The sequence below is a fragment of the Bubalus kerabau genome, chromosome 1 (assembly GCF_029407905.1).
Source record: "Bubalus kerabau isolate K-KA32 ecotype Philippines breed swamp buffalo chromosome 1, PCC_UOA_SB_1v2, whole genome shotgun sequence".
Classification (NCBI taxonomy): domain Eukaryota; kingdom Metazoa; phylum Chordata; class Mammalia; order Artiodactyla; family Bovidae; genus Bubalus; species Bubalus kerabau.
In genome coordinates this window covers 150,992,718-151,017,034 of record NC_073624.1, presented here as the reverse complement: position 1 = coordinate 151,017,034, position 24,317 = coordinate 150,992,718, and the positions used below count along the sequence as shown (strand labels likewise).

Here is a 24,317-nt window from a genome sequence, read left to right as displayed (position 1 = left end):
TGGGGATGAGCTGGCCTCAGAACAGGAGAGAGACCCTCCTTCCAGACTAACAGAGCCTGGGCCAGAAGGAGCTTGCAAACAGAGGAGGCAGGGAGCCAATGGGGCTGGAGTAATGACGCGCAGCATGGAGTTCGCATGTGGTCCCCAGTGCCAATGGCAGAGCAAGGTCCCATCTGAGAACATGCATATTTGGCTTCTGATCGATCACTGCCACTCAGATCAGCCTCAGCTTCTCCCTGGGTTAGTAGGGAATTAGCTGGATGGAAACGAAGGGGCTTCTGTTGGTACAAGCAGAAATGGTGGCCTGAGTGGCAAAGAACTATGAGGTGAGTGGGGTGGCAGAGTAGTGGGCAGGATATGTCTCTGGGGGTGAAGTTTTCTCTACTTCCCTGCTCTTGGGGCCCCTGTAGTTCTGCTAGGTCATCAAATTTTCATGTCCAGACACCCAGAACCCAATATGCAAACTAGCATGCCTACTCCAGAGCACAGCTGCTCACAAGCCAGAACCTTCTAAGTCTGGCTTCACCAAGAACTTGGCTGGGGAGATCCTGGGTGGGATGGGGTGGGTGGGTGTGAGGGGGAATTTGCATGGATGAATTTCAGGAACTCTCTCGCTATAAACAGAAACTACCCATCCATCTTTTGAAACTGTGAGCCTTCCCCTTCCCGAGTCGGCTTGGCCAAATGACCTTGACTCCAAGAGTCATGGGGAGAAAAAAACAGGGCCAGTCTGACAGTGCAATAAACAGAGGAGTGAGGTAGCATGGAGCCTGGGTGTGGCCCTCCATAAGACTGGCTGCATGCCACTCTCCTCTTTCTGGTTTCAGCCTTGTTTATAGCAGCAGAGACAGGAGGCAAAATGGTGTGTGGTTTGTGAACCCGAGAGACACAGATGTACAGGAAACAGGTCTGCCAAGTTCCTGCTGAGCAGGAGGGCCCAGTGACTTAGCTGCTGGGCTCCCTGGAGAACTAGCCCCACTTTCTGTCTAGTGCTGTGTCCCCCAGAGGGGACGAGTCAGGAGACTGTGTGTGCACATGCGCAGTATGCACGTAAGGCCCCCAGTCTCTATCGTTTCACTCCAAACTCCCTGGCCCCTCATAGGTGCTGTCCTGGTCTCCGACCTGAAGACTGTGGATGACCCCTCAAGCCAACTCTGCTGTTGCTGGGGAAATGAGTCCAGGGCAAAGCTGGAGTCCCCATACTGTCTTCAGGAAGGTCCTGGCTTTTCTTGGGCTCAGGGGTGTGGGAGCTGTGTACGATAAGGGCCATCAAGTTCTGACCCTGTGGGCAAGCAACCAAATCCCCACCTTAAAAATGACTCTTGGGCATTAGGCAGTGGTGGTTTCTGTGCTCTGGAACCTTATGTGAGGCAGTGGAATACAGCGGTTAAGAGAATAGATCTGAGCTGTCTGCCTGGGTGTGAAGCCTGGCTCTGTCTACCCTTACTGCCGTGTGACCCTAAACACATTGGCCTAGCCCTCCTTGCCTCAATCTCCTCATCTATAAAATGGGTATAATAACAGTGCCTACATCAGAGGGCTGTTATGAGGCTTAAATGAGCTCAAGCACAGGAGGCACTTAGAAAAGTGCCTGGCCCAGAGTGAGGGTGCTTAATGTCCCTCAGGGTTCATGGGCAGAGGCACAAACAGAGTGTGGCTGAGCAGGTGTGGCCCTGGTGTCTCACCCTGCACTGATGGGCGTAGCTTGGCTTTGTTCTGTTTTACACTGTACCAGGGGTGCTGCATACTATTTTGTTAGGTTTGCAGCTGCAATGCTGAGGCAGTGACAGGAGCAGACGCTGGAGAGAGGTGCCCACCTGCTCCTGGGAGGGAGGTGAGTGGGGGTGGGGCAGAAGGGCTGTGGTTACGCAGCTCAAGGTCCAGGGTGCCAAGCTAAGCCATGCCGACATCGGTCACCCTGTGGCCTGAAGCTGGCCCCACCGAGGGCATGCTCTGAAATGGGTGGGTCACTTATTCACGTGCTGATTCAGTATCTCCTAGTCATGAAGGTGAGCGTGGCTGTGTGGGGCTGCTTCGGTGCACATTTAGGTCACTGTCTGACCCTCAGTCACCAGAGCCCTGGAATCATTCTAAACAGCCCCAGGGTATGAAACACCGAGGGATCTAACCCCCTCGGCCACCTCCATCAGGGCAGACCTCGCTCAGAGCAGCAGCCGTAATAAGCACCCAGGTTTCTCTCACCATCTCTTCATGGGGCAGAGCTGCGGGGCAACAGCAGAGGATGGGCCAGGGCTGAGTCACCCGCTCCCCAGCACCCTCCTTTGCGATGGGGACCCAAGGCAGGCTTCTGTTCATTGTTTCCAGCCTGAGGGAAACAGCGGGGTGGAGAGATGGGGCCGATAAGAGGAGCTGATTCTGCCCCACTCAGTTCTGGGTAAAAGTCCCTGCTTGCTCCCCACCCCAACTTTTCCCATCTTCCTCCCACTCTTCACCTTTAAGGTCTGACTCACTTTCCACCTGGTTAAGGGGAAGGGGCTATGAGTTGCTGAGTGTGCAGTGGGGTAGGGTGGGGGCGACCTTGTAGGTCGTCTCATTATCTCTGTCATCCCCTGGGCAGGAGAGTACCCCTAGCCCAGCCAATGGAATATCTGGGTGCATGTTCTCACCATTCAGGAAGATTAGGGTTGATCTGATTTTAGCTGCAGAGGGGAGAGGCCTGAGGGGAGTGAGGTGGGCAGAGAAGATGACATCTGATGGAGCAGCTGGGAGTGCTGACTGGAGTATTTGGCAGACACTTTCAATGGAAAGAACACTGAACTTGGACTCAGAAGACGAGGGCTCAAGTCCTAGATTGATCACAAGTGGCTCCTCAGTTTCCTCATTTGTAAAATGAAGTTGGTAACATCTATAGCTCTAAGATCCCATGTGTGAGATTCCCTTGGCCCTCACTAGAGAGCTGTTTGGATACAGGGGTTGGTGTAGTAAGGATACCTCATCCTTTAGGACAGGCATCAGCATCACTGACCCCTTTCCACATATGGAAAAACTCGGGCTCGGAGCAAAATGACACATCCAAGATCCCAGGCGGGTCTGAGCCCAAGGCACCCCTACTGAGCCCAGGTGTCATTCAGCACCCAGATGAGTGGTGCCCCCCCTCCTGCCTCGGGCCCCAGCTGCTGGCCATCTCTGGTCCACCTGAGGCTCTGGCTCAGCCTGACAGCAGTGTTGAACAGAACACAGGGCTTCACGACATGCTGCCCCATGTGCAAGCCCCCTGGCCCCAGAGCGCCCTTGGCCTCACCCTGACGGAGCTCCGCATGGGGCCCAGGTCATGGTTGTAGGCCTCCACTATCAGAACGTGTGACGAGTTCCGCTCCCGGTCCAGGGGCCGGGGCCCTCGCATGACGAGCCCATTGCTGATGTGGATCCGGAAGTTGTTGCCATGATTACCTGTGTGGAGGGACAGAGAATATGCATGGGCTCTGCCCTGGAGTAGGATGCTTTGGTTATGGAGGGGAAGATGGGGAGCCCAGACCCCCAGAGGGCAGACCCTTCCCAGAGGTCTCAGGCACTTGGCTGAAGCCTGAAGTGGTACAGAAACCTCGCCTCACACTGCCCTAGCTAGCAGGATTTGAGGGAGGGGGTAGACGCTCATTCTGTGCCCCCCTTATGGAAAGCCTAGAGGTCCCGAGACCTCCACACCTGGAGGTGTCAGCAGATTCACTATTCCAGAGGACACTGGGGCATTACAAAGAATGGAACACAAATCAAATTCTCTGTGAGAGGTTTAGTGAGGAAGCACCCACTTCCTCCCCTTGCGGACTCTCATTTTCCTTTGGGATCCAGCCACTTCTACTCATAGGGGTGAGCTCACCCCTGATTCCAGAAGCGAGATCAGCATATTGCAGTCTCGGGTCGAAGTGACTGGTTCAGGCATGGTCCCGGGATTCTAGCTGGCCCAGTGAGACTCAGCCTTGGGAGGGTGCTGGGGTGGGGTGGGGGGCTGTCCCAGTGTCCAAGGCCACAGTGACTGGTTTAGGCAGGGGCACATGATACCCACTGGGCCAGTGACCTCAGTGTCTTGGGAGCTCACTGCTAGGGGCTGCTCTGGTCTTCGAGGTCCCCTCTGTCAGGGTGATATCCCGCTGTGGGGCTTTAAGAACTTAGCACAGCAGTCAAATGCATCCTCACTGAAAACACAACCAACTTGGTGCGAATGATTTGAGAACATCCCTGGTTCCTCCCTCTGACCCGTCTCCCAGACCCTTGGCAGCCTAGAGGAGCTCTGCTACCCAGGGGCAGGAACCACCTCCCCCTGCCATCCTAGGGCAGCCTACTCACCATGAACGATGCGGTACCACACACGCCCAAACTCGCCCTCATCTGCATCTGTGGCTTTTAGCTGAGGGAGAATGAGACACGTGGTTACTCCTCGAATTCCACCCATAGGCAGAGAAGGTGTTTGTGGAGTCCCTCCCCTTTCCTTACGCCACCCCAAGCCTGTCCTGCCCAAACCCAGCTTCCCATGAAGCTGGGGGTATAGAAGAGGAGAGGGACATGTCTTTCTCGTCCCCTATGAGGACACCTGTCTGTTGATGGCCCCAGGCTGCCCTGTCCATGGCGGGGACCTGCCAGCTCTTTCTCCTGACACTCCTCCAGGCTCCTGGTGAGCACGGGCGAGACGGTGGGTGACAGCACCATGGCTCTCTGGATCCAGGCTTGGCTAGCTCAGCTTGGCCCTCCACGGTTCCCCGCTTCAGCCTTCTGAGAGTCCAGGAGACTCACCTGGGGTAGGTGGGGTGCACAACTGCTCCTTGCCCACACTTCCTTGGTCTGAAGCTATTCTGGCTCCCAGCCTGGCACTGTATATACTACAACTCCCAGAAAGTATACTGTACGCTAAAATAGCCACATTGTGGAAACCTAGAAACCCCATTTGCCAAAGGAATGGCTCCATGTCCATTCACACACACGATCATTCCAGTGTAGTTCCAGCCCACCCTGGCTTGCTAGGTTGCACCTCAGGCTTATGCCCTGTTTCCAGTGGGACTTGGGGGTGCTCTTCTCACTCTGAGAATGCCCAGTGCTTACTTAGCCCTTCTGACAACGCATGTGACCTTGAGGCTGCTGGCAGAGCCACAGACGGCCCTGAGGTCTGTCCCATCAAACCAAGAGCTGAATACCTCCTCGACCCACTACACACTGGAAAGCAGCAGAGAACACCCCTGCAAAGTGATGCAGAGAGAGGCCTGGGCTTGCATGGCTGGGCAGGCTCCCACGGGGCCACCTTATGTGCGACTTGCTGTGTAATGCCCGGGACCTTCGTCCTTTCCCTGGATCTGCCCTCTTGTCCTCAGCAATCACGTCAACCCTGTGCTGTGTGTCTAAGGGTTTTGAAGAGCATGTTGATGGTGCAGAGAAGGCAGGCTGTTGGTGTGAAAGGCACAGCAGGTTTGGGTCAGGTAGACCCAAGCACAAGCCCTGGCTTTGCCACTTCCTGGCTATGTGGCCATGGATACAATAACCCCACTGAGCCTCAGTAGGTACAGTGATAATTAACCTTGTGAGGTTGATGGGCAAATTAGATAGAATTGCTGCAAAGCGTCTGGTCTGGTGCCAAGATAGATGCTGAAGGCTGATGCTATGAGACATGCCACCTTTTCCTGAAAGGTCCTCTTGATTTACACTGGGGTTGGGATGGCTGCGTTGCCCCTTGCTGTGGAGTTCTTCCCTCCCCTGAGAAGGCTTAAGAGCTAGAAGGTGGAGGTGAGAGAGTCATTTTCTAGGCAGGTTGATAAGGAGTCTGCTGCTGCTGCTGCTGCTAAGTCGCTTCAGTCGTGTCCGACTCTGTGTGACCCCAGAGACGGCAGCCCACCAGGCTTCCCATCCCTGGGATTCTCCAGGCAAGAACACCAGAGTGGGCTGCCATTTCCTTCTCCAATGGATGAAAGTGAAAAGTGAAAGTGAAGTTGTTCAGTCGTGTCCGACTCTGTGCGACCCCAGAGACGGCAACCCACCAGGCTTCCCGTCCCTGGGATTCTCCAGGCAAGAACACTGGAGTGGGCTGCCATTTCCTTCTCCAATGCATGAGTGAAAAGTGAAAGTGAAGTTGCTCAGTCGTGTCCGACACCAGCGACCCCATAGACTGCAGCCCACCAGGCTCCTCCGTCCATGGGATTTTCCAGGCAAAAGTACTGGAGTGGGGTGCCTTCTCCAGATAAGGAGTCTAGGGGTCCCCAAAGAGAGGGGGGTCTGGAATTCTCAAGGAGGAAGAAAGGACAAACTTTTTTTTCCTTCTCTACATTCCTTAGGATTATATAACAATAACGTATCCTGCCTGAGGACAGTCTCTGGATTAAGGACAGTCTCTGGATTAAACCTTCTGTTATCTTAAAATGTAAATTATTGGAGTAGGTCTGGTGAGGTCTTTACAACCTCCAGACATTCTTTGGATTCATTGGAGAGTATATAACTTCATTGCTAACACTAGCAAGGGGGTACTCTTTCTGCCCCCTTCTGATGCCTATGTCAGAAGCTTTCTCTATCTCCTTTATACTTTAATAAAACTTTATTACACAAAAGCTCTGAGTGATCAAACTCTGGCCCCGGATTGAATTCTCCTCCGGGGGCCAAGAATCCCGGTGTCTTCAACAACAACCTTTCAGAGGGATGTAGCGGGGCACTTTGACAGCCTGGCTCTGAAAGGGATCAGGACAGGAAGAGGGCTGAGCTGTCCAGTGGACACCCTTGGGTGTTGCTGTCCGTGGTGCGACTTCCCAGATGCCTCCCTTTCCTGGCAGCCTGTGCCACCTGGGGAGTTTTGCCTCCGGCCATGTAAGAAAAATGGAGGTGTGCTGTCAGCGTGGGAAGAGAAAGTGAACGAGGTTCACCGAAGGGCGAGGTGTAAGACACAGGCATCCAGCAGGCCCATGGAGCGCTGGGGACATCTTTAGGCTGATGTGGCTCAGGGTGCCAGATGCCGGTGCCACGCCTGCTCAGCCTTTTCAGGAAAAGCACCAAGTCCCCACCACTAGCTAGGCGGGAGACCCTGGCCAGGCTGCACCTCTTCAGATCTCAGTTTCATTATCTGGAAGACAGGGCTGGATATGACGACCCCTCAGTCACCTAACGGACTCTCCTAATCCTACCCACTTGGGACTATGCAGAGGATGCTTCTCTTGTTGTCAAGGGCTAAGGGCAGGAAGTGAAAGTGTTAGTCGCTGAGTCATGTTCGACTCTTTGTGACCCCATGGACTGCAGCCCACCAGGCTCCACTGACCATGGGATTCCCAGGCAAGAATACTGGAGTGGGTAGCCATTCCCTTCTCCAGGGGATCTTCCCGACCCAGGGACCAAACTCAGGTCTCCTTCATTGGCAGGTACATTCTTTACCATCTGAGCTACTTGTCGAAAAAACAGGCTCCCCAAAAAGCAGGTGGACCCCAGGCTCAGGTCTTGGTCAGAGCCACAACTCCCCCTATCTGGGAGCTTGGGGGTCCTTGATGGGAAAGCTGCTGAAGACTTAGGCTTCTAAGCAGGCTGGTTGCCAGGAAAGTGCTGGCTTCCAGGAGGAAAGGAGGTGGGGGCTGGGGGGGTGGGACTGTGTGTGCGCGCGTGCGTGCATGCGTGCGTGCGTGTAGCCGCCGCCTGGGGGTCTCCAAGGGCTCACTCAAACTACAAGGAGTGCCGCCCTAGCAGGCTCTCAATCCTCTATGTTCTGCCCAGTGATTTCTCTGACTTTTGAAAATGCCTCTCCTCCTCACTTCTACAGCTAAATACCCTCAAAGGGAAGGTGCTCTTCTGGGAAGCTAAGGGGAGGGGGGCCTGGGGGCTGCCAGGGCCCATCACTCTGCCCGGTCCCCTCCCGCCGCGTGGCTTGTAGCCCCTCTCCCCGGTAACCTGGAGGCTGGCAGGCACTGAATAGCAACCCGCTGGCTGCCCCCGACCATACCATTCAAACGTCCAGCAGGGGAAGGTGAGAGCCTCGGGTACAGAGTCAGAGAGACCCTCCCCACTGCGTTCCCCGCAAGGCCCCCCGCCCCTCCAGAGGGCTCCAAGGAGACCGGCCAGTGAAGGCCGTGGGAAGGCTCAGGAGCGCCCAACTCCTCCACGAGGCTCCCTCTTCCCAGCCCAGTTGCCATCCCGACCTTCCTGCCTTTCCCCTCCCCCCAGGGAGGGCCCAGACTCTTCCAGACAAAGCCAGGTCTAACTGGAGAGTGAGGGGCAAGGGCCACTCTGCCTGGCTGGCTGAGGGACACAGGCGGAGCCCAGGGCAGGTGGGGGTCACAGAGACGACCAGTGCTCCCCGAACCTCCGTCGAACAGCTGAGAAGACCTCTCGCCCAGCTGGATACCGCCGAGGGCTGGCTCTGAGGTCAGTGCTGGGGCCTGCAGGGAAGTGGGGGAGCACGCTGCCTGGGGTTCTGCGGGGAAGATGTGCGCATGTACTCAGACGTGGGGAATCCCTCTGCTTTTGTAGTGAGTGGAACCTAGGCCCAGGTAGGAGCAGTGGTTAGTCTCAGGCCACCCAGAAAGATGTGCTGAGGTCAGTCCCCTCTCATCACAGCAGGCCCTGCTCTTGGAGCTCTGAATGAAGAAAAAAGGTTCTAGACTGAGCTTGCAGAGGTATGTCCAAAGTGAGGCCTGCAGGCATGCCTGGGGCTCCAGTGGGCAGGGTGAGGCTTCAGCTGCTCTTTGGATCATTTCTAGCCTTGGTCTGACAAAGGCCTCCTTTCCCCAGAACCGCTGGCCCTGGATGGCTGCTCAGACGGCAGCCGGGGGCATGCATTCAGTCTTGCCGCACGTCCCTGGAAGGATGGCCTGATATTTTCAACCACTTGGGAATCTCCTGCTCCCAGAGAAAATACTCCAATGCCAATTTAGCCTCACATGTTTTTTCAAAGCATCGCCCCAACGACTGAAGCCTGGACCTGCTTTGCTAGTCTGACAGGGTCTCCAGGTCCATGTGGAGGTCTCGAAATAGCATTAGGACTAGCAGGGTTGTGACTTCTCTCACTTCAGACTGCCCTTTTCTTACTCCCAGCCAAGCGCTTCCCTGGGGAGGATGGAGGGATGGGCAGTTCTCTCCCCAGGGGACATGGCAGTGGGCACACCCCATCCCTCTTCCCTTCCAGATTCAAGGAAGGGCCAACCCACATATGGCCTGGCCAGTGCACTCTCTAGGCCTGATGCTAAGAGGCGGAGGCCCCAGGCAGCTAGATGGGCATCAACATTTCCATCTGGGAGCTGGGAGGGGTCATTCTCTGGAAATGCTGGGAAGGAGTGGTGGTGGGGACTGGGTGGGGGTGGGGGGTGGGGTGCACTGGATGCCCTTAGTCCCTGGGCACAGGGCAGGCTGCAGGCAGACGAGGCTGGGCACAGAGAGCCAGGAGTCAGGTCCTGCAGCTGTTGGTGAGTGCCTGGGGTGGCAATGGCGGCTTGGGAGGGTGTGGGCTGGGGGGGCCCCCTCTCCATTTCCCACTTCCTGCTAACTTGGTGGGCTCTGCAGCCCGCAGGCAGAGTCTCGGTTTAACCTAAAGCCCTTCCTCCTCCCTAGTGTTGGTGCTAGAACTTGACTAAGTTAGACTAGGCTGTGACTTAGGAAAAGGAGAGAACTTTGTTATCCTCTAGGTCATGAAGGTCTCAAAGGTCAAAGAGAAACAAACGATTATTTCTTATTAAACCCCCTTCTGGATTTCCTGTCCTGTGTTTGTAGAAATCAAAGATCACAAATGTTGGCCTGCAAGCTGTATGTAGCCTCCTTATGTATTTTGTGTGGCCCATTCGTAGTATTTTTAAATATTTGAAAATTCATTTGGATTAAAAAAAAATCAAGTTTGTTTGGCCTTTGCAGTGTCTTTTTTGCACCCCACCCCCATCTCTCCAGAGGGGATTCAACCAGATTTGAATTAGTTGGCAACACTTCAACATCAGGAAAGTTTGCCTAAAAAAAAAGTGCAGATTTCTGGCTTCTCTTGGGAATCTGGAAGAGGGACCACAGTGGCCTGCCTTCTGGGATTCTGTCAGCTCGGCTGAGGCCCCTCTGTCCCCACTCTTCAGGTAGACCTGCCCACCTGTCCTGCTGGGAATATGCTATCTACTAGCTGGTCTCTAACCATGTTAATTTGCAACCAAGAGCTCAGTTTGATTTGCCAGCTATAAGGAATCTGCCGCCCCACCCCCCACCAGTGGGATGATCCTAAGTGGTAATGGATGACTATGTCTGGGGCGTTTCAAGCCCCACCTTGTCAAGTGGGCTGCTCTCTGGGGGTTCTTTCCCACTTGTTCTCAGGAAGTCCTGGGAGAGGGCTGGGAGCCAGCAGGGTGGCAATGCCTCCAGTCCAGGGGTCGGGAACCCTGGTTCTGGCTTTAGCTTGGCCATTGGCTCACAGTGTGGCCTTGGGCTTGGCTACCCCTTATTTGGGCCTCAGTTTCCTCACTTGTCTCTGGAGCAGGCTGGACTTCTTTGGGAAGCACCAACAGGAACTCTCCTGGGGGTCAGGTGGGTGCCATAGGTGTGCGGGGGGCCAGAAGGCAGGGAGTGCAGTGAGCTGGGGGCTAGCACCCCGTCTAAATCGGGCAGCTGCTGCTCAGCCCCAGCCCCTGGGGGCCAGCAGCAATGGACCCCATGTTGCTATTGCTAAAATTCTGAAATTTCAAGAGAAGCCAGGTGTTCAGATATTTACGTGAAACCTCGTTTTTTGTTTTTTAAAAAACATTCACAATTAATTTAAGTTTATAAAAGCACTGTAAGAACTCGACCAGTTTGTAGCCTTGGTGGCAGATAACTGCTAGGGTCCTTGCCCTCTGCAGCTATAACTCATGGTTTGTTCCTGGCCACAGAGCAAGTTAGGGACGGGATTGGTCTTAGATCCCAAGACTCTGTTGTGATTCATGAGAACTGACTTTAAAATGCCAGAAGGCATTACCCTTCCTGCCTCCTCTGTGACAGGTAGGCAGGGACTGTGGCAGATGGAGGACCTGAGTTCAGGCCCAGCTCCATCACTCTCCCACTGCATGACTTTAGACTTGTCACCTCTCCCAGGCTCACCGTTCTAACCTGGAAAATGACTGCAATCTTATCTGCAGCTAGTTTGGTAGTGCCCAGCACCCAAAGTCCCCCTCCCCCTCCAGTCCTGAGTCCAGCTCATTTGCTCCTGTCCCATTCCTGTTGCAGGAGCCATGAACACAGAGGGCCCCAGCCCCCTCGCCTTCCTCACAGCTCCAGCCACTCCAGGGAGGCTCTCAGAGGCCGTTGACCCCATCCCCGTGCTCATTGCCCTGGCCTGCATCTTCCTTCTGCTGGCCACCTGTCTGCTGTTCATGACCCTCTGCAAGCCCAGGGCACTGGACCCGAGCCGCCGCCGGGCCCGCGAGTGCATGCCCCACCACCCGGGGAGCCCCAGCGAGCCCCAGCTCCGCCTCTGGAAGCGCCTGGGCTCGCTGCGCCGCTCCCTGCACAGCTTCCGCCGCGGCCGGCCTGCCCCCCAGCGCCCCCTGCCGGGCAGAGAGGACAACCACGACTGCGACTGCACGGAATCTACCAAGATGTGACAGGGGTGTCCTCCTATCCCATCCACAGACCCTCTTGCCTTGGGCAGAACCAGGCACCTCCGGCTGCAAGAGGACAGTGGCCCAAACAACCTGGGCCACATGCCCACTGCCATTGGTACTCTGTGCACTCAGGCCCGTGGCCTTTCCCAGGGATCGTCCCCGAAGAATGCCTTCCTTCCTGCCGCCACTTTAGCCGCTGCCGGTTGGAAGGCTCCTGGACCAGTGACTGGGCACCTGCAACCATCTGGACCCTTGGCCCAAAGCTTTCAACGGTACAAACGTGGGGCCCCCAAGGCCCCTCTCTGACCACCAGGCACCAGCATCTCCAGGAAGCAGTCCCCCTTCTTCCCAAGAGAAGCCTTGCCCACCCTCCAGGTGCCAAAGCCCAGCTCAGATTCCAGTGCGAGTTGCTGAATGGCCAAAGGTTCCCTCCAGCCAAGTGAAATACTCAGCCATGCTGGGGGCAAGGGAGTGTCCTGCCCTCTGTGCCAACTCAGTGCCCGAGGCAAAGGGGAACCCAGGGAATCCTCTCCCCCGACTTCCAGGACCCTGCCTGCATTTGCCTGTAATCCATGGGAGCAGCCAGCACCCCTGTGGTGAATCAGATGCCGGGTGCTTGCTAGGAGGAGGGGCATTCTGGGGGCTCTCAACACACCTAGCCAATCACAATCTTGGCTGTCACCTTGGCACGCCACCACCCCCCTCCCCCCACCCCAATGCACCTGAGCCAGGATGGATGAGGAAGGGGCTGGGAATGACTTAAGAAGCTCCTTGCAGAGGCCAGGACTGCCGCTGTGTCAGAGCGGGAGGAGGCATTGTCAGCAACTGAAGGTGATATTATCCAGGCTCTGAGAGCATCGTAGAGGCTCCATGCCTCACCCAGGGAGGGAGGCAGGCTTCCTCCAGCTGACAGGGTCCAGGCCTCTCCAGGACCGCTGTGGAACCTCAGGCCTTGACCACATGAGGTGTGCTATCGTATTTTTGGTGATTGCTTCAATGACTGGCTACTGTCAAAGCAATCCCACCCCAGGTTGGGCTTCTCAGAATCCCAAACCTTCAACCTCTCCTCATAAGGCTGGGGCTAACCACTTTGGTTGGTCCCCAATTTGGGGGGCTGGGCAGAGGGGTCTGAACTGCCCAGCTCCTGCCCCAGAGTCACCTGGCTAGGGTCACCTGTACCCCATTAGGGACTGCTCTACCTAACCCTGCTACAATCCACAGAGCAGCCAGGCACGTCTTCTCACAGAGCGAGCTCTGAGTCTGCCATTCCCCAGCTCCAGAACCTTTGCTGGTTCCCTACTGCTGGATCAAGCCAGAGCTTCTTTGTCTGGTGCTCGGTGCCCACTGGGAGCTGACTGCGAATGATGTTTCTAGCCTCATCTTGACCCAAGACTCCAGGCAAACTGAAATATCTGTCTACCCTGGGCTACAGCTCACTCGGCACGCATGCCCTCCATGAAGTCCTCTGTCTCCACCTGAAGCCTCCTCCTGCTGAAATCAAGGGAGGAAAGGGACCAGTTCCTTTGGGCAGTGTGGGTCATCCCCGTCATGGCTGCTCCTTTCTGCAAGCCTGGGATGCCCCCAGAGAGCAAGACCAAGTCTAGCCCCTCATCTGCCTCACCAGCAACAGGCTCCGAGGCATGGGGCCTCTGTTTACTGAGTGAAGGGTGGCCCTGTCTAGTCCTGGGGGCACCCCCTTCTTCCCTTGGATGCCTCTGCAGAGAAGCTGTCTCTCCCAGCAGGCCCACCGTGCCTTCCTCTCAGGTCAGTCTGACATCTGAGAGCAAGTCCACTTTGGCCAGAAACTTACTTCCAGGGCCTTGAGAAATCACCAGAGCCTGATTTTCTCCCTGAGAAATGGGGAGAATCGGTGACTGCCTTATATTACTCACAGGCTCTAGGATCTCACTCTGAGTAGTCTATATAAATAGAAACCAAGTCTTGGGGTTTAGAAAGCGGGACAGGCCTCCTCCCACAGTGCAGTAACCTCTTCCTGCACAGGTTTCCCCCCTGTCACGTCTACCTGAGACACCCCAGGCTGAATTCTGCCTGGAGTTGGTCACCATATCACCCCCAGGCCAGCATGCTCTGCCTGGCATGTGGTGTCACAGGGGTGGGCAGTAAGGCTACCCTTGACCTGAAGGACAAAAAGCTGGGGGTGGGGGGGAGAGGGCTCTCAAAGGTCTGCTGTACCCCCATCTGTGTTCCCAGGTTGATCCTTGGAGACCTGTGTGAGCTGGGGGTGGCAGGTGCTAAGCTTTAGGCTAGGGGAGAGTGGGGCCCCATGGCTTGGTGTGGTGGGTGTCTTTAAGGCCCTAGGAGCCGAGGCTCAGAGGGAGAAAACCTTTTTCTGGAACCAGCCCCTAGACCCTGCCAACCCATGGCTTCCTGGACTCTTGGTGCCTCTGGGAGTCAGCACCCTGCTCCCGGCTCCCCTCCTGCCCCACGCCTGGCCCTGATGCAGGGAGGTGGGCACACTGCCAACCTCCCACTCTTCGGCCCCTCCCAAGCCTGGGAGCCTGGCCCAGCGGGCAGGCCCAGATTTGCTCTGTTTGGCTCAGCCTCCAACTTGGAAACCCCACAGCTGGTGAGGAGGGTAATTCATGCCCGGCCTCCCTCCCCACCCAGCAACTGAGGCCTCCAGGGAGGGTTCAGGAGGGCACCCATCCTCCTTTTTCAGGTCCCTGCCTTCCTCCCCCGAGGCCCAAAGCTGTAGCTCCTGCTCCTCGGGCAAAGGAGCCCTTTCTTTTTGTGCCTGTTTATTTCCCGAGAGGGGAGCTTCAGCCAAGAGCCCTGTGAAAGCAGCTCTGTTCTGGGCTGTGCTGGGCCGTGGCTCTCTCCTCCTTTCTGGGAAATGTGACGTTTCCAGCTCCCTCCTGCTCTGAAAGGGCCTTCTGGGTGCAGTAGGGGGTGGGGAGAGGCCTGTGGGGGATGGAGGGAGGGGGGAAGAGGAGGGCCAAGGCCTTCTGTTTTGGGCCCATCCATCCTGGGTTACATAACCTGGAGACTTACTCTTCCCAGGAGGGAGGGAGCCTGGGTCCCTCTTTGGTTCCAGCACTGGCTACTTGGGAGCAGCAGCTGGACTGACCCCTGTTTCCATCCTGCCGCAAGGCCACTGAGCGCATGCTCTGAACTGAATGTGGCCCTGCCTCCCCCGCCCCCACCTGCCTGCACGATGCTGTGGCCCTCAGGGATGTCCTCGGAGACGCTGGCCTCGTAGCTGCTCTGCAGAAAGATGGGCCGGTTGTCGTTCACATCCAGGACGGTGACAAACACGGTAGCCGTGCCCGTGCGCCGCTTGCCCACGGGGCCGTTGTCTGTGGGGGGCCGAGGAGGGTGGTGTTAGCAGCTGCCTGAGGGGCGCGCTCCCAGGTGCCAGCCAGACTCTGTTCCCCCACCTCTGCAAGGGGGTGGCTCTTTTTCTCTAGGTTAGGAACAACACTAACAGTATCTAACATGTCCCAAGAACTCATTCAATCCTCACAACAAGCCTGCCAAGCGGGTGCATTATCAGAGGAGGTGACTGAGGCATGGAGTAGATTGAATGGTGGTCCCTGAAAGATACACCTATTGCAACTTCCGGGGAGCCTGTACATGTAACCTGACAGGGAGAAAGTGACTTTGAAGATGTAATTAAGGATCCTGAGAGGAGGAATCCTGGATTATCTGGGTGGGCTGTAAATCCCATGACAAGGGTCCTTACAAGAGAAAGGCATGGGGGTGGGAGGGCGCGGATTTGACACAGAGAAGAGAAGGCCATGTGAAGTTGGAGGTGGAGACCAGAGTCCTGCAGCCACAAGCCAAGGGACACTTGGAGCCACCAGAAACCGGAAGAGGTGGGGAAGGACCCTCCCCTAGAACCTTCAGAGGGAATGCAGTCCTGCTGACACCTTAATTTTGAACTTCTGACCCCCAGAACTGTGAGAAAATAAATTTGTTCCTTAAGCTACCAACAGTGTGATCATGTGTTTCAACAGCCCTAGGAATCAGCTACAGGGACTGAGATGACAAACCCCACTGCTGTTGGGGCCAGGAGGGTGAGGTCCATGGCACACACCCAGGCGGGTCTGCCTCCGGGGCAGCCTCCTCTGCTCCCGTCCACACTGGACAGGCAGAATGGGGCCCAGGGACACTAGATGTTCTGATTCCTCAAGAGAAAGCAAACATCTGAGCTTTTGACTAAAATCGCCTGACTTTTAAATGTTCAAAACTAACTATCATTTCTTATGAAACATGAGATGGGTCAAACACGCCTGCAGGATGGACTGGGCCTCTGCATTCAGTGATGTGGGCTCTGCCTGATTTCTAAGCCTTAAGTATTCAGGGATTCTGCCCCCTCAGTTCCTGGAAGGACCCTCCCAGGGCTGGGTCATCCTTCTTGTGCCCAATGCTGCGTGTTCGGGCAAGGGCGGTCACCCCAGGGAGGAGTACGGGCAGCTGGTATTGGCTGAGGACCAGGGGTGACTCTGCCCTTCTTCCCAAGCCAGCTGCCGAACTGCTGGGGTCAGTGAGTTATCCTGAGGTAGGTCACTTAGTCCTCCTGAGCTCCTCTCCGGGACCAACCTCTCACTGTCCAGGGGTACTGCTTACTTGCCCCGTCTGGGGACAATGTAAGTTGCCAGGCTCCATAGATGGCCCCAGCCTCTCCTCCTCGCCAGTGCTTCATGCAAAGGCTGAACCCAGGGCAGGTGATGGGCCTCCAGAGGGTGGTGTGGCCACTCCAGGATGGGGGGAGGACAGGGCAGAGGGGAGATGCACGGGGGAGATGCTGGGGAGCGACTGCAGGCTGGCTAGAGTGAGGCACAGAGAGCTCACTGCCTCTCACCCTGAGATCACTGCAAACACTGAACAGGGTGTTCCTGTGAGCACCAGGGGCGTCTGGGGGACACAGGCCTCATCACACCCTTCTTGCCATCTGGTGTCCTCAAGGGCTCCCTGCTGCCTGGAAACCAAAGACCAAACTTCCAGCTCAACATTTAGCCTCCACAAGGGGCCCTACCTGATCACAGCCCCCCCACCAAGGGACACCCAGACACAGAGCTCTCTCCCATCTTCCAATCCAGGCCTGAAATGCCCTCCCTGCTTCTCCACATATGGAAACCCAATGTGGTCTCCAAGGTGGTGGGCAGCATGTCTTGTTTCTATCAGCACTATCCTGCTCTCTTAGGCAAGTCTGTGCCCCGAAGATCCCTCTGAGAAACTTCCCTTCCCGACTCTGAGGCCTGGGGTTCCAGGTGGGTCTGACAGGTCCCCCAGCGACAGGGACAGACCCAACTAACTAGCACATTACACCCCCTCTTGGCGGTAATAACGGGTTCAGAGACAGGTGCTGGGACAGATGGAACTAATCAGAGCTCATCCGAGGGTTTCTGCTGGGGAAGCTGGGAAAGATACAAGTGCCAGTTCCCTGCTGCTCAGGGAACTCAGACTAAGGCTGGGACTGCAGCAAGAATCTGTCACCACATGAGCCAGAGGATGGAGCTCACACACAGGGGGCAGAGGCAGCCAACGCAGAGAGACTGAGGCCTGTGGCATCATCTGAGCTCCAACGCCAGTCAATAGTTAAAGCTCCATCTCGCTGTGGACCAGTGCAGTTTTGTGAGCCTATCCTGCTGAAACTAGTTTATTTTAAGAATTGCCACTAATAGTCCTAATTAATCCAAAGGCACTCCCAGAGGCAACTTCCTTCAAGTAGCCTGTCTTGATCACCCCCCTCTGCATGTTTCCACCACCCTTGCTGCTTGTACTCTTGGGCCATCCCTTCACCCTTTCCTGCTCTGTTCTAGTTTTGCAGTGATTTGTCTACATGCTGGTCTCCTGTCTGGCCCCCACGTAGCCCCCACCACACCATCTTAGCATCTTGCACGTAGCACCACGCGCCGAGCCTCACGGCTGGCAAGGCGATGCTGAGGGTCTGGTTGCCCCTTTTCCACTGTCACCGGGGCACAGCCTTTGCCTCAAGGCCAGCTCCTGGAAGGGCACCCACGCAAGCTCGGTGGGTGGGCTGGTGCTCACCGATGGCCTCCAGGACGAGCGTGTATGTGGCTGTGGTCTCCCGGTCCAGGTTCACCACTGTTCTCACTGTGGCATCGCGGTAGCCAACGCTGAACTTCCCATCCACGTTTCCACCTGCGGGCGAGAGAGAATGAAGCACTGGTCAGGAACCAGGGAAAGGGTGGTGGCACCCAGCTGGGCTTCTGAGCCAGGACACCACAGGGCTGGTCCAGGGGTGAAAGGCTGTGTTGTCCACTCAACACTACCAGGGAGGGGAGGTCCTAGGGGGCTCTGATGAGGGCGTGGGCCTGCCTATGTGGGCTTGGGTGAAGGGCCGAATGCCTGAAATCCTGAGAGTCTAACACTGGTAGAACACCTACTGTGTACCAGGTGCTGCATCTCATTTGTGCTGTGGCTACTTCACAGAGCAGGAAAGCGGTGCTTTAGTGAGGCTATGGTGTACTGTCACCTACTCGGGGTGTAGGACTCCAACTGGAAAGTCTGGTTCCTGAACCCAGGTCCTTCTCCACTCTGCCACCTGCCTGTCTGGTAGAAGGGTCAGGGCTTTTATATGTGGTTGAGGACTTTGGGGTCAGCCGAGTGGTCTTGGGCTCTCTGAGAGGGGACTCCCGGAGACTACATGGAGTAAAGAGTGGAGGCAAGCGGACAGGAGACAAGCGTTACTGAGTCTTCCTGAGTTCTGGGCCAGGTGGGAAGGGGGATGGTCTCCCCTCCGAGAGGAGAGGACAGGACAAACGTGGAAATGACTCCATGAGAACAGTGTGGAGACCCTTCCCGGCCAGCTGGGAGGCAGTGTGGCCCTCTGGGCAGCAGAGGGCATCACTGAACTGGGCTTGTGCTAGCTTGGTTTGGGATGCTGTGCAGTGCCTGGCAGAATATGCAAAATTAAGATCTGAGAAGCCTATGGCTGGGGGGCTCTCAGGTCAGCAGGGACTGGCCACTTTGAGGCTCCGGGAAGTCACCCTGGAGGCTGCCACCAACTGCTCCCTTGCCCTCACATGGTTGGCCCCTGGAGAAAGCACTCTGTCCCCCGAGTCTCTAATACCTGCTTCCCAGTGTCTGAAGCACCATCTACAAGGGCCACAATCTGGCTTCAAGGGGCAGGGGAGGAACTAAGACGCGAGCAATGCTGGAGGCTGAACCATGGCTGGTGCCACGTGGGGGTCTTGATAACAGCCTTTTCCAGAGCAGTCTTGAGAACAACCTGCAAGGAGCTGGTCTGAAGGTGTGGGGCCTCTTTCAGGGAGGGAAAGGAGGGAAAGGATCTGGAAAGGAGAGGTGGAGGCCTGGGAGGTCACCTGGGCGGCAGCAAGCTGGGGGTGGGTTGTAGCCTGGGATTCCTTACTCAGGGGAGAGGCGTCAGGGAGGCTGGTGTGTGCACAGGTACGTGTGCATATGAGCGTGTGTGTAATGTGGTTGCAGGCAGGCCAGGGGCAGAGCAAAGACTGAGCCAGTAAAATGGCTGAAGGGAGGGCTGAGGAATGTGAAAGAACTGCCCTGCTCTCTTCCATGCACCCTGGCACCTCTAGGTGGGCCACGGACTGAAGAACACTGGTAGACTGTTCTAATCCAGGAATGGCTAATACATAGCATGTCTGCCACCGTCTACCAAGACTACTGCCATTGCAGACATCACTAATCGGTCACAGCTCACTTTCTCCTGTGGAGCCAGGACGTGGCCTCATGACATTTCTCCACAGCTCTCTAAGTGGTAGCCACTTGACACTTTTAAGCTAAAATCATTTCACTCAGAGATATCTAAACTATTTGTCTCTAAACAGATGAAAAGTCTCATCATGAGTGAAAGGCGCCCTGGGAAGGGCTAGGCCACATTCCTCTAGCCACTGCTTTGTTACCCTGATGTGGGGTGGAGTTGGGGACAGGCTTCTCCCCAGGAGTCACTGGCTCCACCACCCTCTAGAATAAACCTCAGGAAGACCCACCATCATCCAATAGGTACAGAAGGCACGCCCCCCCCCCCCCGCCCCCTCCCCCCACCCCCACCAAGAGAGCCAGACCAGAGGGACCCAGGTGCAAAGCCTTTGGGAAAAGTCAAGAGCAAATCTTTGAGGCCCCAGCAGGGGCAAAAGGCTGATGGCCAGTGCAGGTCCTACCCCTTCTTCCCCGCTTCCCGAGCCCACTCTGGGCTGGCTGCTCACCTGAGGGGCGGGGAGGCAGGGCTGCACCTGCTATGAAGTAGCTTCCCCGCTTCCCGCGCCCACTCCGGGCTGGCCGCTCACCTGTTATGAAGTAGCTTCCCCGCTTCCCGCGCCCACTCCGGGCTGGCCGCTCACCTGTTATGAAGTAGCTGAGCTCAGCATTGAGGCCCACGTCGCTGTCGGTGCAGTTCAGCCAGACCACCCGGAACTCCCGTGGCACGTCCTCCGACACGGAGACATTGTACACGGCAGGGAAGAAGGTGGGCGTCTCGTCATTCACATCCAGCACTGGGGGCAGAGTCGGCACTCAGGGCTAGGCCTGGCTTCCACCCTAAACCGCCAGCTCCAAAGGCAGCAGTTCATGCCACAGACCAACAGGAAACACATTTCCTAGGAGTCAACACCTGCTGGTCATGGGCCGAGGGCCCCCATGGCTGCTGGGGCCAGGACAGAGCTGAACAGAGATTCTGCCCCCTCCTGTAGCTCATGCCACCGAAACCCCAGAGGCTCCAATATGTGCCTAACAACGACAATGGCTGTGATGACAGTCGTCACATTCCTCCGCTCTCCCCAGGTGCCAGGCCCAGGCTAAGGACCACAGGGGCCCTCATAGCATCCTCACTAGGCACCCATCATTCAGCACACTATATAGATGAGGACGCTCAGAGGAACTGAATGACCTGTCCAAAGTCACACAGCGAGAGAATGGTGGGTGGGGGTCTTGGGGAGGCCTGTCCCCAGTTTATCCCAGGGAACGTAGCTGGCTTTGAGAACTAGCCCCCGAAGTCTAATTTCCCTTACAGATTTGTTTTGCAGCTCTGCACGTCAGGCCCCCATTCCTTTGGCAGATGACCTAGGATGACCTTCATAGTGAAATGAGCCCCACCCTGCTTCGGCTCCTCTTTGCGATAACACCGGGAGAAATAATCAGCTCATGGGATGACATGGTTTCTGCGGAGTCTCGGAAAACGAAAATCTGGGGTCCTCTTTGAGAGGGCTGGACATCTGCCCTGTCAATCACAGGCACAGACATGGGTCATCAAACTGGCACGAGGAACCCCCAAGCCTTGGATCAACGAGAGAGTGGATGTTCAGCTCTCTCTAGCCTCCATCATCTTGGGTCATAATTAAGGAAGGTGAACGTTTGTGCCAGGCCAACTATTACCCACTCCCCATCCCACGGAGGCCAGCAGGAGCCAGGACGGGACCAGGCGTATCCGAGAGAACAGCCCATCTCCTGCCTGTTGCATTCTGAACTAATTTCCCTGGGATTACTCCTGGCCTCCTGGCAAGAGTTCATGTCCACGTCCAAGTTTTGTCCCAGAAAATAAAGATACAGTCCCAGTAGGTGAGAAATAGTAACCCTCCTCAGCCTGGCTCTGCCTTGCTGGAGGGTGGAGACAGTGGGAGTTATCGAGAGGGCCCCAGGGGCTGAGAAATCTTAGGGAGTCTGGGAATCCCAGCTGCCCTCTTCCCAGGCGCTGCCCTTCCACAGCAATTTCAGGCGTTCCCTGAATACAGGAAGGGAAGCTTCCCTTTACATCGCCAAACAGGAAGTCTTCCAAAGACAAAGAGCTCTGAACCTCCCTGCCTGCTTGTAACCCCGAGGGTGCCACCCCCTGCTCAAACCCTCTCTGATGCTGCTGGTATCAAATTGGGGGCCCTGAGCAGTGTGGCCAGGTCACTGCTCCTGGGCTCTGGGACCCTGCAGTCAGTGACCAGGTAGAGAGAAGGCCCTGCTGGCATTTTTGAACTGGCAGAGACATGAAGGGCTATGTCGAATGGCTCCAACTGAAGAGGATGCCCATCGGCAAGGCAGTCTGTGCTGCCTGGACAGTGGACAGCAGTGACCGGCATGGGCTCCCAGCCAGCTTGGCATTGCCCCGGGGCCCATGCCATGCACTCAGCACAGCAGGAGGCCCGCTGCCCCCTCACCTCGAATGGTGAGCGTGCTGGTGGAGCTCTTGGTGGGCGTGCCTGCATCGCTGGCCACCACGCGCAGCTGGTACTCGGCGATGCGCTCGCGGTCCAGCTCGGCGGTGGTGACCACCACGCCGCTGCTACTGTTGATGACAAAGTCCATGCGGGGCATGCCCACCTGCATGCGGTAGGACACCAGCCCGTTCAGGCCCTCGTCCAGGTCGATGGCCGCCACCTGGGGGAGAGGCGGCGCTGGAGTGAGGTGTGGGCACCGGTACTGAAGCGCACCCCCCGAGAAGTGCCCCCTCCTTCCCAATGACACGGCTGCTACCCCAGAGCCTCAGGCCAGGCCACTACCCACGATGCGGCCTCCCAGATGCTCTTACGGGGGTCAGCCTGTCCGAGCTGAAAGGTATGCAGATGCGACAAGTGGGGCTGGGGGTGGGAGAGGTGGGAAAGGGGCTTTCCAGAAAAAGTGTCCAGGTCTACAGCCTTCTTCCTTCAAAACCCGGCTCTCCTCAGAAGGAAGCTCTTCCAGACTCACTCCAGCTGGCCCAGGACCCTCTCCAGACTCAGGGGTCTCCCTCACCCCTGACTCTCACACTGCTGGCTAGGAGCAGTTGTTAACAGCTCAGACCCCTTCAACTATGTGGAACTCAACTACACAAAATGCTTGATAAGAAGGATTCCCTCCCATGGTCTCTTCTATTTGTAAGACAACAAAAATAAGATGATACAACTGGTTTTTAAAAGTCATTTGAGGACACATGTAGGCCAACTTTCTCTCAGTCCTTAGGCTGCTCCCAACTCTTACCGTTTGCACCTCCAGTGCTGATGAGAGAGGTCCTGACTCAGGACTCTGATATGTTCAAAGTTTTACAGAAGAAGATTCAAGACATTTGAGGAAAAATGTGCAAAAACAGTTAAAGTGAGAGCTGTGGATCTAACCAAGACGCTCAGGATTGAGGGGATTTCCCAGGTGGTTCTAGTGGTAAAGAACTCATCTGCCAATGCAGGAGACTTAAGAAACGTGGGTTCAGTCCCTGGGTCAGGAAGATGCCCTGGAGAAGGAAATGGCAACCCACTCCAGTATTCCTGCCAGGAACCCCATGGGCAGAGTAGCCTGTGGGCTACAGCCTATAGGGCTGCACAGAGATGGGCACGACTGAAGTGACTTAGCGCACGCGGCATGGCTCAAGATGGAAAGTCAACGTTAGTGTCATCTGGTCTAATTTACCTCCAACAAGCCGGACAAGAAGAGAGTATCCAGACTCAGACTGAGTGGTTTCCTCACTGGGGGACTCGCTACTTCTAATTTATCTGCACAGCTCTAATCCCTGGGGAAAGTTCTTTTGCACATTCAGCAGAAATCATTATTAGCTGAGGTTGTAGAGGGGGATCTGGGGAACTGCACAGCTTAAGTTAGAGCCCTCTTTCTGGAGAAGGAAATGGCAACCCACTCCAGTACTCTTGCTGGGAAAATCCCATGGACAGAGGACCCTGGTAGGCTGCAGTCCATGGGGTCGTGGGGAGTCGGACAGGACTGAGCGACTTCCATTTCCCTTTCTGTATCTAAAGACAGTTTCCCAGTTAAACACTCCCAGTTCCTCCAACCATCTTCACATGACTCTGAGCCAGTTCCTCCATAAACTCAGAAGCTGTGCCGTTGGGCGTTTCCTCCCTCTCTTGTCTGTGAGTCTAGAGGAGAACCTGTCTGGAGGCTCCACCCTCCTATTTGGGGGGGACTCCTCCTCAGGGAGTGGCTGCAGTTTCCTGGATTGCAGCTCCCCCTGCTGGGGGTTTGGGGAGAAGGTTCTGTTGGAGAGAGAGAATGCTCCCTGGAACCTTAATCTCCTTTTATAGATGAAGAAACTGAAGCACAGCGGGCCTTCAGGGCATGGCCAAGGTGAACCGTTCTGGAGTCTTGACAAATAGCCCTGCCTTCTTTGAATGGGATCAGGCTAACCCCTTGCTATGGGATCCCACTGTCTCTCATGTAGAAACCCTTGTGACAGACACACACGTCATGAGTACATCACTTGCTGTGTATTTCCTGCAGTCCGAGTGCCAGCTTGCTTACACATATGTCTGATTGGATCCCCACAACATGGCCAGCCAGGTACTATTCTGATCCCCATTTCACAGGCCCAGAGTGGTTAAACAGGGTGCTCCAAGTCACCCAGCACATCGGTGGTAGATTTGGGAAGCCTACTCCAAAGCCCAGCTCTGAACTTCAAGGGCCTTTCAGTGTTTCTAAACAGCCCCATTTGGGCATCACCTCCCCTGAACCTGAACCTTCGCCCCCCACTGCCGAACAGAAGGGTGGTGAAGTGGGAGGCAGAAGGCCCAGGCCCATCTCTTCTCGGCCACAGGGACTTGGGCAAGTCTCTTTATGTCTCCTGAAAAGTGGAGGGATCCCACCCACCATGTGGGGCTGCCTTGGGGCTTACAGAAGAGGGGGCTGCCCATGGAGACAGAATGTCTGGGCTACACTCGTCTGACCTTCTGTGTGTCCTAGAACCACCTATAGAACCACCTAAGGCATGAAGTGTTGAGAGTCTTGGGCCAGACCATCACAGTCAGGCTCTGAGAAAGCCATTTGGCTTCCCAGAATTCTGTCCCTGCCTCCCTCCCTCAGCCTTTATCCATCTCCTTGGGCGTTTTCCTTCAAGACCCAACTCAAGCCCCTCCTCCTCCAGGGAGCCTTCCA

General features: G+C 56.0%; 2 protein-coding genes across 2 annotated transcripts in view; one reads left to right on the top strand and one right to left on the bottom strand.

The window, feature by feature from the left end:
* The window catches only part of CDH23 (cadherin related 23), a 435,990-nt gene that overhangs the window by 88,926 nt on the left and 322,747 nt on the right, over positions 1-24,317 (bottom strand). Inside the window, exons 25-30 of the mRNA XM_055535177.1 lie at positions 21,623-21,842; positions 19,823-19,975; positions 17,529-17,642; positions 14,682-14,830; positions 4,303-4,363; positions 3,263-3,411 (exon numbers count right to left, since the gene is read on the bottom strand). Coding sequence (XP_055391152.1) covers positions 3,263-3,411; positions 4,303-4,363; positions 14,682-14,830; positions 17,529-17,642; positions 19,823-19,975; positions 21,623-21,842 — 846 coding nt within the window. The remainder of the gene's footprint in view (positions 1-3,262; positions 3,412-4,302; positions 4,364-14,681; positions 14,831-17,528; positions 17,643-19,822; positions 19,976-21,622; positions 21,843-24,317) is intronic.
* On the top strand, positions 9,391-11,513 carry C1H10orf105 (chromosome 1 C10orf105 homolog). The gene is made up of 3 exons (XM_055565976.1): positions 9,391-9,455; positions 10,415-10,461; positions 11,137-11,513. Exons 1-3 carry the CDS (start codon positions 9,391-9,393, stop codon positions 11,511-11,513), a joined length of 489 nt encoding a protein of 162 aa, XP_055421951.1.

Coding starts and splice junctions, on each gene's coding strand:
- C1H10orf105 (XM_055565976.1), top strand. CDS start 9,391: ATGGCGGCTTGGGAGGGTGTGGGCTGGGGGGGCCCCCTCTCCATTTCC. Junction 9,456..10,414: donor TCCCACTTCCTGCTAACTTG/GTGGGCTCTGCA, acceptor TCTCTGGAGCAG/GCTGGACTTCTTTGGGAAGC. Junction 10,462..11,136: donor GGAACTCTCCTGGGGGTCAG/GTGGGTGCCATA, acceptor TTCCTGTTGCAG/GAGCCATGAACACAGAGGGC.